This window comes from Plutella xylostella, chromosome 29, assembly GCF_932276165.1.
Source record: "Plutella xylostella chromosome 29, ilPluXylo3.1, whole genome shotgun sequence".
NCBI lineage: Eukaryota > Metazoa > Arthropoda > Insecta > Lepidoptera > Plutellidae > Plutella > Plutella xylostella.
In genome coordinates this window covers 4948886-4961904 of record NC_064009.1, presented here as the reverse complement: position 1 = coordinate 4961904, position 13019 = coordinate 4948886, and the positions used below count along the sequence as shown (strand labels likewise).

The 13019-nt window shown below is 36.3% G+C and overlaps 2 protein-coding genes across 2 annotated transcripts; one reads left to right on the top strand and one right to left on the bottom strand.

Annotated features, from left to right (window-relative positions):
* The first annotated feature begins 218 nt into the window (after positions 1 to 218).
* LOC105394592 (xylosyltransferase oxt) lies at positions 219 to 4317 on the top strand. The gene is made up of 4 exons (XM_011566498.3): positions 219 to 929; positions 1062 to 1204; positions 1543 to 1706; positions 2255 to 4317. Exons 1-4 carry the CDS (start codon positions 349 to 351, stop codon positions 4055 to 4057), a joined length of 2691 nt encoding a protein of 896 aa, XP_011564800.3. The 5' UTR covers positions 219 to 348; the 3' UTR covers positions 4058 to 4317.
* A 464-nt stretch (positions 4318 to 4781) lies between these two features.
* LOC105394593 (ATP-dependent DNA helicase Q4) lies at positions 4782 to 9957 on the bottom strand. The gene has a single exon (XM_011566499.3). It carries the CDS (start codon positions 9860 to 9862, stop codon positions 5957 to 5959), a length of 3906 nt encoding a protein of 1301 aa, XP_011564801.3. The 5' UTR covers positions 9863 to 9957; the 3' UTR covers positions 4782 to 5956.
* Positions 9958 to 13019: the final 3062 nt, after the last annotated feature.

Sequence of the window (13019 nt, the reverse complement as noted above, 5' to 3'; positions counted from 1 at the left end):
CCATTTAGAAAACTTCGCAGTATCCGCATTGCATTAGAATGAGTCAAAATAAAACATGCACCGTATTTTGCATTATTTTAATGAGACAGGCTAACAAAGTGCTCTCTCGCCTACACGTTCACCTGATATTTATGAGGTCGTTATTATTCTGAGATAGTTGCTTACCTTACCTGCGCAGAATAATATGTATAAGTGACATTCATGGTGCTCTGTGATGTTGAAGGTGACAGCCGCCGGAGGAGCCAGCCGTCAGCCCGTTTCATTCACGTATTTTTTTCAGCTCAAAATGTAGCACAAGATCGGTTTTAAATGTTATTTTCTAAATGAAAGTATCTGAAATCAGTTGATATGGCTATACGTTGCCGAAGAAAATACTATAAATACGTGAAATGTATTATTGTAATAGGTTTAATTGCGTTCTTTGTACAAATTCTAATAGCAATAAAGTTTATCCCTACAGATAACGATAACACGATAAATGGAGCTATTTCCTTCGGAAGAGATACCGGAGACGTGTCTGCACGGAAGTCTAACTTTGGGTATGAAGACGACGAGGACCTAGCACGTAAAAGTACGAAGAAACACGTCTCGCCTCTCAGACTGCAGGAGCTGGACTTCCAGCCGCCTTGCGAGATCACGTCCAGAGAGGCTATCTCGGCGATACATCGCGCCAAAACTCAGAACTGCAAAAGAGAACTGGTTAATAAAACATGCCTCATACAGAGTGGTACATTTTACCCTATTCAATTAAAAAGTAGCTGTCCTAATAATGGACTGACTTATGGAAAGCATTTAGGCTGTTATCAAGATGAGAAGAAACTAAGATTGTTGTCAAGCTTCTATGGGAACTATGCTAATACCAATTCCCGACCTGCATGTTTAGATATTTGTGTGCAGGCTGGATTTCCGTATGCTGGAGTGCAATATGGGTAAATAACTAAATATCTATTCAGTACATATAAATAATAGCATATAACATGTTGATGAGTTATTTACAGACCTATGTCTACTTGAACAATACATCTTGCTATACTTACCAGATTATACCTTATTTATTGCAGTACTGAATGTTTCTGTGGAGACACTGTGCCCCTGAGTTCAGCCAAGATTGATGCGGCTCTGTGTGACATGAAGTGTCCCGCTGATGCTGCCTCCACCTGTGGAGGCTACTTTACCATGAATGTATTTGAGACTGGAGTTGCAAGTAAGTATAAAATATACAAATAACATAAATTTTCAAGAATAAATTAAAGATGAAATTAAATAAAAATGAATATGTAAATCTAGAAAGGTATTATTATTTTAAATCTTTTATTATGTTTTTCATTGAAGAATGCTAGGTACAAAACATGATGACCATATTTACCTTCATCAGATAGATACTTTTATCTTAAATATTTGTAAAAGAACAGGCCCTAATGTAAAATTTATAATATAATAAATAATTATTATTTATCAACATGTTATAAAGTTTGTCTTTTGCTAGGTAAGGAGCACATGATCATTATTAATTGTCTTTTTAATTTTATTCATAATTTTCAGAATTCCAGGCCCAGACGCCTGCTAGCACTAACAGTCCGGACAAGGCAGAGGAAGTGCGGATAGTGTTCCTCCTCACCCTCAACGGGCGAGCGCTGAGGCAAGTGCACCGCCTGATCAATGCTCTGTACCGGACCAGCCACTACTTCTACATACATGTTGATGCTGTAAGTACTTTAAAATGTTTGACTTTTTTTAAAACCTTGAATCTTCACTGTGTTTTGTTCCCCTACTACAAATCTTGTTCCTGGTGATACATAGCAAATCAATGTATGGCATGAGTTGCTAAACACTTCTGTACCTTGTCAAACTGATGAACCATCAATGTTTCAATGAATAGATAGACGGTTTCAGATTCACAAGGTACAAAAGTGTATAGCTATTTATGCAGCTGCATTTATACATAGAACTTGTTGTATAAGGGTGAGGCTACATGAGCGTAATTTTGTGAGTTGTGAGTCGCGCGTTTTCGGTCGCGTAATATCTGCCGCATACGGTTTCATAGAAAAGTCCTATTTGATTCACACGGCGACGCAAAATGACGCTCCGAAAAAAGACGGTCGTGTGGCCTCACCCTAAATAACTCAATAAGTGCTTATATTGTCACATAGAACCTTGTAATAGTGTCATTGTATGTTTTATGAATCAAATACCATAATGTTTTGTATTTCTAAACAGAAATCATATTCATAATATTCATATGGTTGGGTTTCAGAGGCAAGACTACCTGCACCGTGAACTATCTCAACTGGAGAAGTCATTCCCTAATATAAAACTAGCAAAGACTAGATTCTCCACTATCTGGGGCGGCGCGTCGCTGCTGCAGATGCTGCTCGCCTCCATGCGGGATATCCTCACACTGGGCTGGCAGTGGGACTTCGTCATCAATCTCAGTGAAAGCGATTTCCCCATAAAACCGCTAGAAAACTTGGAAAAGTTTCTATCTCTAAACAAAGGCCTCAACTTCGTTAAATCACACGGGCGCGAAGTGCAGAGGTTTATAAAGAAGCAAGGTTTGGACAAGACGTTTATTGAGTGCGAGACGCACATGTGGCGCGTGGGCGAGCGCCGGCTGCCTCGCGGCGTGACCGTGGATGGGGGCAGCGACTGGGTGGCATTGTCACCTCGCTTCGTGGCCTACGTGGCGGGCGCGCCCGACCCCTTGCTCGCTGGCTTACACACGGTCTTCCGACACACGCTGCTGCCCGCCGAGTCCTTCTTCCACACCGCTCTCAGAAACTCAGAGTTCTGCAATACATATGTGGATAACAACCTCCATGTCACCAACTGGAAGAGGAAGTTGGGCTGCAAGTGCCAATACAAACATGTGGTTGATTGGTGTGGATGCTCACCTAATGATTTCAGAACGGAGGATTGGCCCAGAATACAAGGGACGCAAGATCATCAGCTCTTCTTCGCCAGGAAATTTGAACCAGTGATAAATCAGGAAATTATTACACGGGTGGAAAAATATATAGGCTTTAGTGATCATCATTTAATTCCGAACTTGGATGCTTATTGGCAATCCATTTTTAACACAAATGATTTGACTGCCAGTACCGACGACATATTGCAGACTCACGCAAACGCCATTACGCGACAAAATGTTAAAATATTACATGACGAAGGTTGCAGCATGACTCCTCTGGAAATTTTAGAAATCAATTCATACTATAACTCCGATGTATACAAAGGAAACATCATCCGGTACAAGGCTATAATGAATGACAACATTAATCTCGTACTAGAAACCTGGTATAAACCAAGACATAAGTTTACAACTAGACCAGACAGCAGTTTAGCAGAGAACATAAAGACATTCAGAGTGAGTTCTGAATATGACCAAAAAGAAACTACTTTTAGAAATTTTGCCAATATATTGGGGCCCTTTTCTGAGCCAGTGTTGCTATATGAATTGTCGCCAAACATTGAGAAGAGAAATTTAACTCTGGTGTGGGTGGACCCGGCAGGAGTGGTGGCAGACGTGACTGACATTCAAATAGAGGAAAGTAACTTAACCAATTTTATAAAACCAAACCTGAAGGTTCCCATATTGCCAGGAGTGTGGAGAGTCAGTTTAAGAGATAAGGCCCATTATATTGTACAAACATATTTCTTGATTTCTCCTCTGGAGTATTTTTCCGGAAAAGAGGTGAGTCCGCAAGAAGCCAGTATAATTCACAGCGGCTCTCATGCATCATATAAGAACCACTCAAATCAAAAAGTAGCGGGTGATGTACGCAAAGAAGACGTCCTATTATTGAAAGATATATCACAATCGAATTCTAAAAGAGTGCAGCATGATTTATTAAAGTGGATAGATAGTTTAAATGCTTTATTTTATAATGTTTTAGGTACTTGTGTAGATATATATTCGAACAAATTAGAAAATATTAGTACATGTGGCTCACATTCTTTTAAAGACTGTAAATTAAGTAGTTGGAGTTCCCTGTCTCCAGACCCTAAGGGTCATGTGGGGAAGTTAAATAATCTGACTGGTCGCTTGGAGAGAGTATGACATATACTGTAATTTTTATAACATCACCCTCTAGTCCAAAGTTTAAAACTAGGCCTAAAATGTATTTTTTATTTCGTACTTACGGCCAATTTTTGTACACTACATTCTACTTTATTGCCATTGTTGAAGCTACTTATACTTATTTGTAGGTGTAGGTATACTGTTAATTTACCGTCGTGTTTTATAATTTAACCATGTGAGCTTTAAATCAAATCCTCAGGGTTTTTACACGGATTGCATTTTATACTGTATATATTTAACAGAGGTTCTACTGTATTGTATTTGTTCATTCCTATCATAGCCCTGATTAGTCATATTTTTTTTAAGTTTTCTAATTTTTTGGTCACAAATTTTAGATCATAGTTGAACCAATAGATATAAGTACCCCTGTATAATTATGTTTTGTTCAAAAAACCATTTTATTTGGCACAATTTACTCATACCTACATAAATAGCTAGAATAGTTATGAATGATAAAATTTATCATTGTAAGTATCTAGAATAGTTATGTTTTGATAAGAGATTATTATTGTGTAAGTTGGATTGATACCTCGTAATCCCCCTTAAATCTTTTAATCGAATGTATAAAGGGTGGGATTTATCAATGTACTTTTCGTCGGCAAGTTGACCATTGAACTCAATATACTGAGGTACCTACTTTAAGTATAATTTTACGCAACTTCGGAGTTTATCTCATAATAAATGTTGCTCGTAGGTTTGTAAACTATACATAATCAGTGTGTTAGGTTCACAGTATAGTTGTATACAGTAATATTAGAGGAAATCTGTAATTGGCCTTACTGTTATGATTTTACCTTGTAACTTTTTTAACGCTGTTGATTTTCCTAAATAAATAAATGAATGTTGTTTGTAGGTTTTTTGGGTAGGTACATTGAACTACTGGCGGGAAGTTCACTGATAAAATGGCATCCTGTATTCATGGGTTTGTTATGTACATGATAAAAAAAAAAACATAGGTTACTGTTGGGTCAAAGCAAGCTTGTAGCTACTACCAATCGAATTATGTAACTTTTATTTATTGAATTAATGCGTTATGTTCGTAGATAAAGGAATACATAAGATACTCGTTAGCGTAGGTTTACAAATGGACAGTTTAAGATTCTATTTGGATGAAATAATATGTGGACTATGATTCTATGCCCGGGTTACACGAGGCTAGTTTTTCAAGCTCAGATAGCAAGCTAGGGATAGGCTGGCTTTTGTGTAGACAATACAAATTTCATTTCCGATAGCCAGAAATACTTACAGGCTATCTTACTATGCTAGCTTTAAATACTATGTTCGTGTAGCCTGGGCATTAAGACTGAGTCAGAGATACTATTTTACTAGAGGCCTTTCTAAGTGTAATACTGACTTCTATTAAAACAAATATTTAATTAATTTTATTTATACCTAATATGCGCTGATAAAGATACAATATTAAAATGGCGGGACCCACATAAGTGGAAGAAAGGAGGAGTGTTAACAGACCTAGAGATAGGATAAGATAGGGCCGACGTCCATTTCCATATTGTTTCTTTATTTGCGCGCGTTCTACCTACACACAACAGTGTAAGAGAAACACCCCATTGGTCCACAATTAGCCTAACAACATTTATTTACTTATCTAAGACATTACACTGGGTACCGACTAGGTATTTTATGTGTTCCAATGCGAGTTTCTCTTACAACGTTTTTATGAGCATGACCACAAAATTTACGATGGAATTCAATAAATGATTTTTACAACCTAACTACTGTGTTCACTATTCTAACTAACTTCTAAATCTGTGGGTACCTAACCAAAATGCTTAGCTAAATGAAACAAGGTTGTTAAGAACACATAATTATATTGTCATTAATTCATTTAAAACAGTGTGATTAATTACAAAAAAGTCCCTATTTCATTTGTATAATTTGTTGTGTGGCAATTCGTATCAATCCATAAAAATCCTCATGAAGGTGTGATCTCCAGAATTTGCATCTACCCCAAACAAGAGCCGGATAGTTCGGGGATTGTATGCCCTGGAATATTCTAGCAATACTGCGCCCGGTGAAGCTGCAGTCTTTGTATGAGACTATCAGGGCTCGGGCGTCGGCTGCCACGCGCTCTTCATCTAAAGGCCGTTCTTCCAAAACAATGTTGTTATCAATGTTATCCTCCCTTTGAAAATAATGCTTGATTATCGATTTTAGTTTGTTAGACTTCTCAACCAGAAAATCATTTCCCTCTGAAAGTTCCTTCTGTTGTAAAGAGTAGTTTCCTAGTTCACGAAATGCTTTGTTGATCTCTTCCAATTGATACAACTTGGCTTTTTCTTGTGACATGACACCGCCGTGAAGATCGTCTAACATTTCATCTAATTCTGATGGATCTAAGTCTCCAGGTGCTTTTATTCTAAATCCTAGTGTATTAAATTCAATTTTTAATTGAGAACGTCGGGATGAACCATTCTCTGTCAACCATTCCATATTTTTCAGGCGATATTTACACATGCCACTGTCCCAGCCAATAGCTGCTGCTGCTTCAATCACTTGGAATTCCAAAATGTTACTTTTAGTGACATCAGGGTCTTTTTTGCTTTCTAATAAATATGCCATAGCCAATGGGGGGCATGACTTAGCAGCGTCCAATATTTTTTGTGGGCCTCCATATGACATAACTTTACAGATGGTGTAAGCATTGTTGAGAACTTTGATGTATTTCTTTTTGTGGAGTTCCAGGTAACACAACAAAGTTTCGATATTTTCAGATGCCACGTCCAATTCCTCTACAGTTTGATCAATAGGGATACCAACTTCATGCCCCTTGCATCTCATATCTGTGCTTGTAGCTTTTTCTTTGCAATCACATTTTACAAATATTTTTTGAATTAATTTCCTGATTGTAGGTCGGTCAATGGTATTGGCATGTATGTGTTTTAATAATTCATTTTTATCATTAGCATCTCTACTCATGAACACATGACAATGTGCAGGTTTGCCATCCCTCCCTGCTCTCCCTACTTCTTGGACATATGATTCGAAACTACTGGGCATGTTGTAATGTATAATGCATCTGATGTCCGATTTGTTTATACCCATCCCAAATGCTACTGTTGCTACTATAATTCTTACAACTCCATCCATGAAATGTTTCTGTATCTTTTTTCTTTGTGCAGCTGACATGCCAGCATGATAAGCTTCTGCAATATAAGACATTCTTTTACGTTTTTTACTTGGTTTTTCCATGCTTTCCTTTCCAGGCTGCTGCAGTGAGGACCTCAGTATTGCGGCGACTCTTTCACATTCATCTCTTCGTATGCAGTAAACTATTATGGAGTCATATGCACTTATTTCCTCAGAATTTAACAAAGATATTAAAGCCCTATCTTTATCTTTTTCAAAGGAAACAGACAACAGCAGATTATCTGGTAGAGTTGGATTTGTTATAACTCCTTGAAGGCCATCAGGAATACTTATATGCTCAATAACACTTTTTATAGTTGATTGACTAGCTGTGGCTGTGAGTCCAAGAATGCAGTTAATATTCAATTTATCTCTCAGTACTCTGCAAATCATTAAATAACTTGGTCTGAAGTTGTGACTCCACTGGGACACACAATGTGCCTCATCTATGCAAGCAAAAGCTATGGGTGGTAATGATTTAAACAATCCAGCAAATCCTGACATGTCACCTGATGTTAAAGCTTCAGGCGATATCAAGAGTATGTTCAATTCTCCATCCTTTATCAATTGCATAATTTTCTGCCTCTGGGTAGGTGATTGGTTTGTGTGCAGACATCCTGCTTTCAAAAAGTCTGGCATGCTAAGAACCTGGTCTTCCATTAATGAAACTAATGGGGAAATTACCAGTGTAATGCATTTATAGCGTTGACTGTAAATATAGGCTGGTATTTGGTAACAGAGGGACTTGCCACCTCCTGTAGACAGTACAAGCAATGTGGACTGTCCACGTAAAATCCTCATTATAGCTTTTTCTTGGCCTGGCCGGAATGATGTGTGTCCAAACATTGACAGGACATTATAAAGTTCATCAGTTGTCTGTTCAGAATCAAACACTGGTTTTATTTCATTAGTATCTTTGTCACTACTACATGGAGTTTCAGCCAATATCTTTAAAATTTCTTCGGGTACTGCAGTAGGTGTATATAAAGTTTGCAGTAAATCTTCAGTAGCTGACTGTTTAGGAAGTTTCGTATTAGAGGCCACAATGTTCTCCATGTCTTCTAGAGTTGGCATATTCTCTTCATTATCATTATCATTAAGAGGAAGAAGCGTATCACCCCTGTGTGCTGTGCAGTATCTGGCCATATGACCGGTCTGCCCACATTTGAAGCAATTTACTTTACCTCCTTCTGGGAACTCCATACCAGCATGCAAAGCTTTTTTATCTTTCCATTGCTGTTTTTTATATTTTGAAAAACTGATGTTCTTTTTACCCCGTGCATAAACTTTTTTTTCTATATTTATCCTGACAAAGTTCTCATTAAGTGTGCCATCTTTTATTTTCTTCTCTAGTTTATCACTGGTTGACTGGATTTTATCACTATTGGACTTCTTACTGCTTGCATTATTTTTTTCTATATCTTTTAGAACAGTAGACATGTTTGCTATTCTTGGAGTAACATCTTGTTCTATTCCAAAAGGAAGAAACTCCACAATGTCAGGTTTTTGTAATTCTTCTTCATATTTGGGTTTTTTCAATGGTTTTGATTTTCTTTTCTTAGGTTCTGGTTTTTCATCTTGGGAATATTTATTGCTCTTAGTACTACTACTCGAAGCCTTGTTTTCTATTTTAGAAATAGGTGATTCACCAATTTTCCTCTTCTTAAGTGCAGGTTTCAATTTAGCAATGACCTGATCATCAGAATCAGACTCACTGTTTTCAACAAAGTCATTCTGTTTATCAACAAAATCATTCTGTTTATCAACAATAGGTGCTATAATATTACTCATACCAAAAGCCTCTTTGACTGGCAATTTCTCTTTTTCTTTACATTCAATGCCACTCGCACGAGAGAGCCATGCTTCGCTAATCTGTCTCACTTTATTTGGTTTTACTTTGTCATATGGATGTGCTGCTATTTCATAACTGGAAATGCCAACTCTATCTAATGTATCAAATGACATGTCTGATTTACATAATATACTATTGTCTGAGTTATTTGATTGAAAAATACTATTGTCTGATTTATTTGGTTGAATCATTTCATAATTTACACTATTATATGTTTTAGGGTCTGTTTCATGGTCAGGTTGAATTTGTGTGCTATTGAAACTTTGATCCACTAGTATTTCTTGTGACTGAAGAGATTTCTGGGACAACAACTTTCTTGGGTTTCTGATGGAGAATTTCCGTGTCTCAAATAGCTTTTTAGACAAATTGTTAGTGAATGGGCTTAATGGCTTAGCCTCTTTAGTCACTATTTTGATATCTTTCGGTGAGCTAACTGCACTTGTTAGTAGTTGTTCTAGCTCATGCCCACTTGGTAACGTTTGCATTAACTGTTTTGATTCAGGACTCATTGCATCTGGTGTAAATGATTCAACGATCTGCACCGGTTCAGGAGAACACATATTATCTTCCTCAAAGTCACAAACATTCAGAGAACAGTCTAGTGCAGCACTTTTTAACTGAAAATACTTCTTGTAGGCATACTTAATTTTGGCCGGTGCTTCTTTGATGTCAAATTTCGAAGGGGTACGAGAATACTTGAGCTTGAAATCTTTCTCCCAATTCTTGACCACTAGTTTACATTTCAAATAAGCCTTATCTTTCTTGATTGAATCAATTACATCCATCTTAAATCTTTTAAAATAAACACACAATCGTACGATGAAATTACGAAAACAATGAATGAAAAGTTCAAATTTGATGAGATTTGTCTGTGGATTCTGACATTTGACAGCATATTGAGAAAGCGCGGGAACCATTGAAAAGACCAGGCGGGATTTTTGAAAAATTTATTAATAATATTAATTAAAACTACTGCAAATACGTAAATTACTAATAAAACCAATAAAAAGTTTGTTACATACACAATAAATTAAAAAATAGCAATGGGGAAGGTGAGAACAAGAAAAAAAAGGAAGAAGGATGATGAGGGTGAAAAGTCCGACGTCGATACGACGTCCTCCGAATCAGAGGTCGAAGTTTTGGATATTTCAAAACCTTACTTAGTTACAGATTACAAGAGGCGTTACCCAGAGGATTCCGGAGCTGCAGAATTTGTAGTTTTCGTAGAGTCGTCTAATGCGGAGATGCCCATCGGAACCAGAGATCTTAGTTCAGAGAGTTGCATTAAACGATTCAATAAAGGGGTAAAATACTTAAGATCGATGAACAAATTTAAAATTGCAATTTATTTTGAAAAGGCCAGCCTTGCAAATGCCTTTCTGAATAACTCCACGTTTCTAAAGGATTATCAATTTAAGGCTAACATTCCAGCACAAAGCACAGAAATTACTGGTATTATTAAAAATGTGCCTACCAACCTGACTAACAAAAAAATCTTCACCATGCTGTCTAGTTACAAGAAGATCATATCTGTAAGGAGATTTACAAAGAGGACAAAGATTGACAACAATTTTATTCTACAGCCCCTGCAGACTGTAGCCATCACCTTCGCGACGTCAGTACTTCCAGACTACGTCGACTTGGACGGTTGGCGGCATGATATTACAGCGTATGTTCCTCCAGTCAAGCAATGTTTCCGGTGTCTCAGGTATGGCCATTTAGCAAAGTTTTGTAAGAACTCGGAACGCTGCTCCATCTGTAAAGAAGAGCACTCTTTCAAAGTATGCACAACACCTATTGAAAAGGCAAAATGCTTCCACTGCGATGGCAATCATGTCAGTATCTCAGCACAGTGTCCAATCAAACAAAAAAAAATCCAGGAAAACAGACAGAAAGTTAAGCCACCATCATTTGCTGACATATTCAATAATGAAAGTTTCCCCCCTCTAGGTCCAAAGAAGCCTCTTGATCTTCTGTCTTTATTGAAAAGTAATGACAAGGCACTAAACCTTTTAGTGCAAAGCATCATAAAAATGATAACATTAAATAAGACCCAAGATACCCCAATATCTTCTAAAAATGTGTTAGAAGTATTGAATGATATTTGCAACCCCAGTGAAACAAAAAATATTAGTTCCAATTCACAAACAAATTAAAGATTGTACAGTGGAATGCTCAAAGTTTGCTATGTAATCGACATATTTTTACAAAATTTTTGTATGATAATAATATTGATATAGCTTTAGTTTGCGAAACATGGCTTAAGCCTACACAACGCTTAAATATTAAAGGATACTCAATAGAACGCAATGATTGTGGTAATAAACATAATGGTGTTGCCATAGTCATTCGCAGTAGTATAAAATATAATAGATTAAATACATATTATGATGACTCACTCCAAAATATAACAATTAAAATAATATATAATAATAGCTCTCTCACCTTAGTTAGTATGTACATACCAACAAATTGCACGCCATCTTTTAAAAAAAATAAGTTAGTAAATTTAATTGATTCCTTACCTAAACCATGTTTTGTATCAGGCGATTTTAATGCTCATCACACCATTTGGGGCTGTCAATCCGTCAGTGCTCGTGGAAGAGATGTCCTGGACTCTATAAATGATTGCAATTTAGTTTTATTAAATGACACTTCACCAACCACAGTAGGAACAAATATCTGGAGACCAAATGGTTTAGATTTGACAATAGTTAGTCCTTCTATAGCTCTTAATTGTAACTGGACAGTTCATGATGATCCCCTGGGAAGTTATCATCTACCCACAATAACAGATATTCTATATAATACAGTTAGTGATCCATCTTTAAACAACTTTACTTCTCAAGATTACATAAAAGAAGTAAAAAGACCAAACTTACGTCTAATAAATTGGGCAAATTACTCAAAGCTAGCCAATAATTTAATTAAAGAATTTAATGTTAATTGTTCCGATCCTTTACAGTCGTACTATGACTTCTGTACCATTTTAAATAAAGTGGTAGATCTATCTATGTTCAGAACTAAATCCCATAATGTAAATAATAAGAGTAAGCTAGCAGGAAACCATCCTAAATATCGATATTCTCCTCTTCCATGGTGGAATGAAAAGTGCGCTAATGCTGTGCAAAAAAGTAAAGAAGCATTTATTGCATTCAAACAGGATCCTAGTGAATCAAATTATATTAATTTTAAAAAGTTTCAGGCTGAGAAAAAACTAATTATTAAGTTAGAGAGAACAGATAGTTGGAATAAATATTGTTCAGACTTAAATAGATCAACTCCTATTTCAAAGATCTGGCAATCTATGCGTAAATTTAATAAATCTTACAGTAAAAATACCAAACTTCATAACAATAGTGAATCATCTTGGATTAATAACTTCTTAAGAAAATATACACCTGATTTTGTCTCACAACCACTGCATTTAAATAATACCTCAATTAACCCCATCAATAGTTACATTAATAATCCTTTCACTTTAGATGAATTAAAAGCAGCAATTAAATCACGTAGAGACACCACCTTTGGCTTAGATTGCATTTCATACAAAATGTTACAGAATATTAATACAGATAGTCTACACAAATTTTTACACATTTTAAATTTACTTTGGGATAAATCAATAATTCCTAAAGAATGGAAGCAAGATTGCTTGGTTCCAGTTCTTAAAGCAGAAAAAGACCCAAATGATGCAGATTCTTACCGACCAATAGCTTTAACATCCTGTTCAGGCAAACTCTTTGAGCAACTAATAAAACAGCGTCTTGAGTTTTATATTGAAAGTAATCATATCCTTCCAAGAAATCAATTTGGGTTTCGTCGTGGTCGATCAGCAAGAGAAAGTATAGGTCATCTCTTCCATGATATTAACACTGCCATTAACAGTAATAAACATCTTATATGTATCTTTTTTGATATTGTAGGCGCATTTAATAACAT

Coding starts and splice junctions, on each gene's coding strand:
- LOC105394593 (XM_011566499.3), bottom strand. CDS start 9,862: ATGGATGTAATTGATTCAATCAAGAAAGATAAGGCTTATTTGAAATGT.
- LOC105394592 (XM_011566498.3), top strand. CDS start 349: ATGGCTATACGTTGCCGAAGAAAATACTATAAATACGTGAAATGTATT. Junction 1,205..1,542: donor ATTTGAGACTGGAGTTGCAA/GTAAGTATAAAA, acceptor CATAATTTTCAG/AATTCCAGGCCCAGACGCCT. Junction 1,707..2,254: donor TCTACATACATGTTGATGCT/GTAAGTACTTTA, acceptor GTTGGGTTTCAG/AGGCAAGACTACCTGCACCG.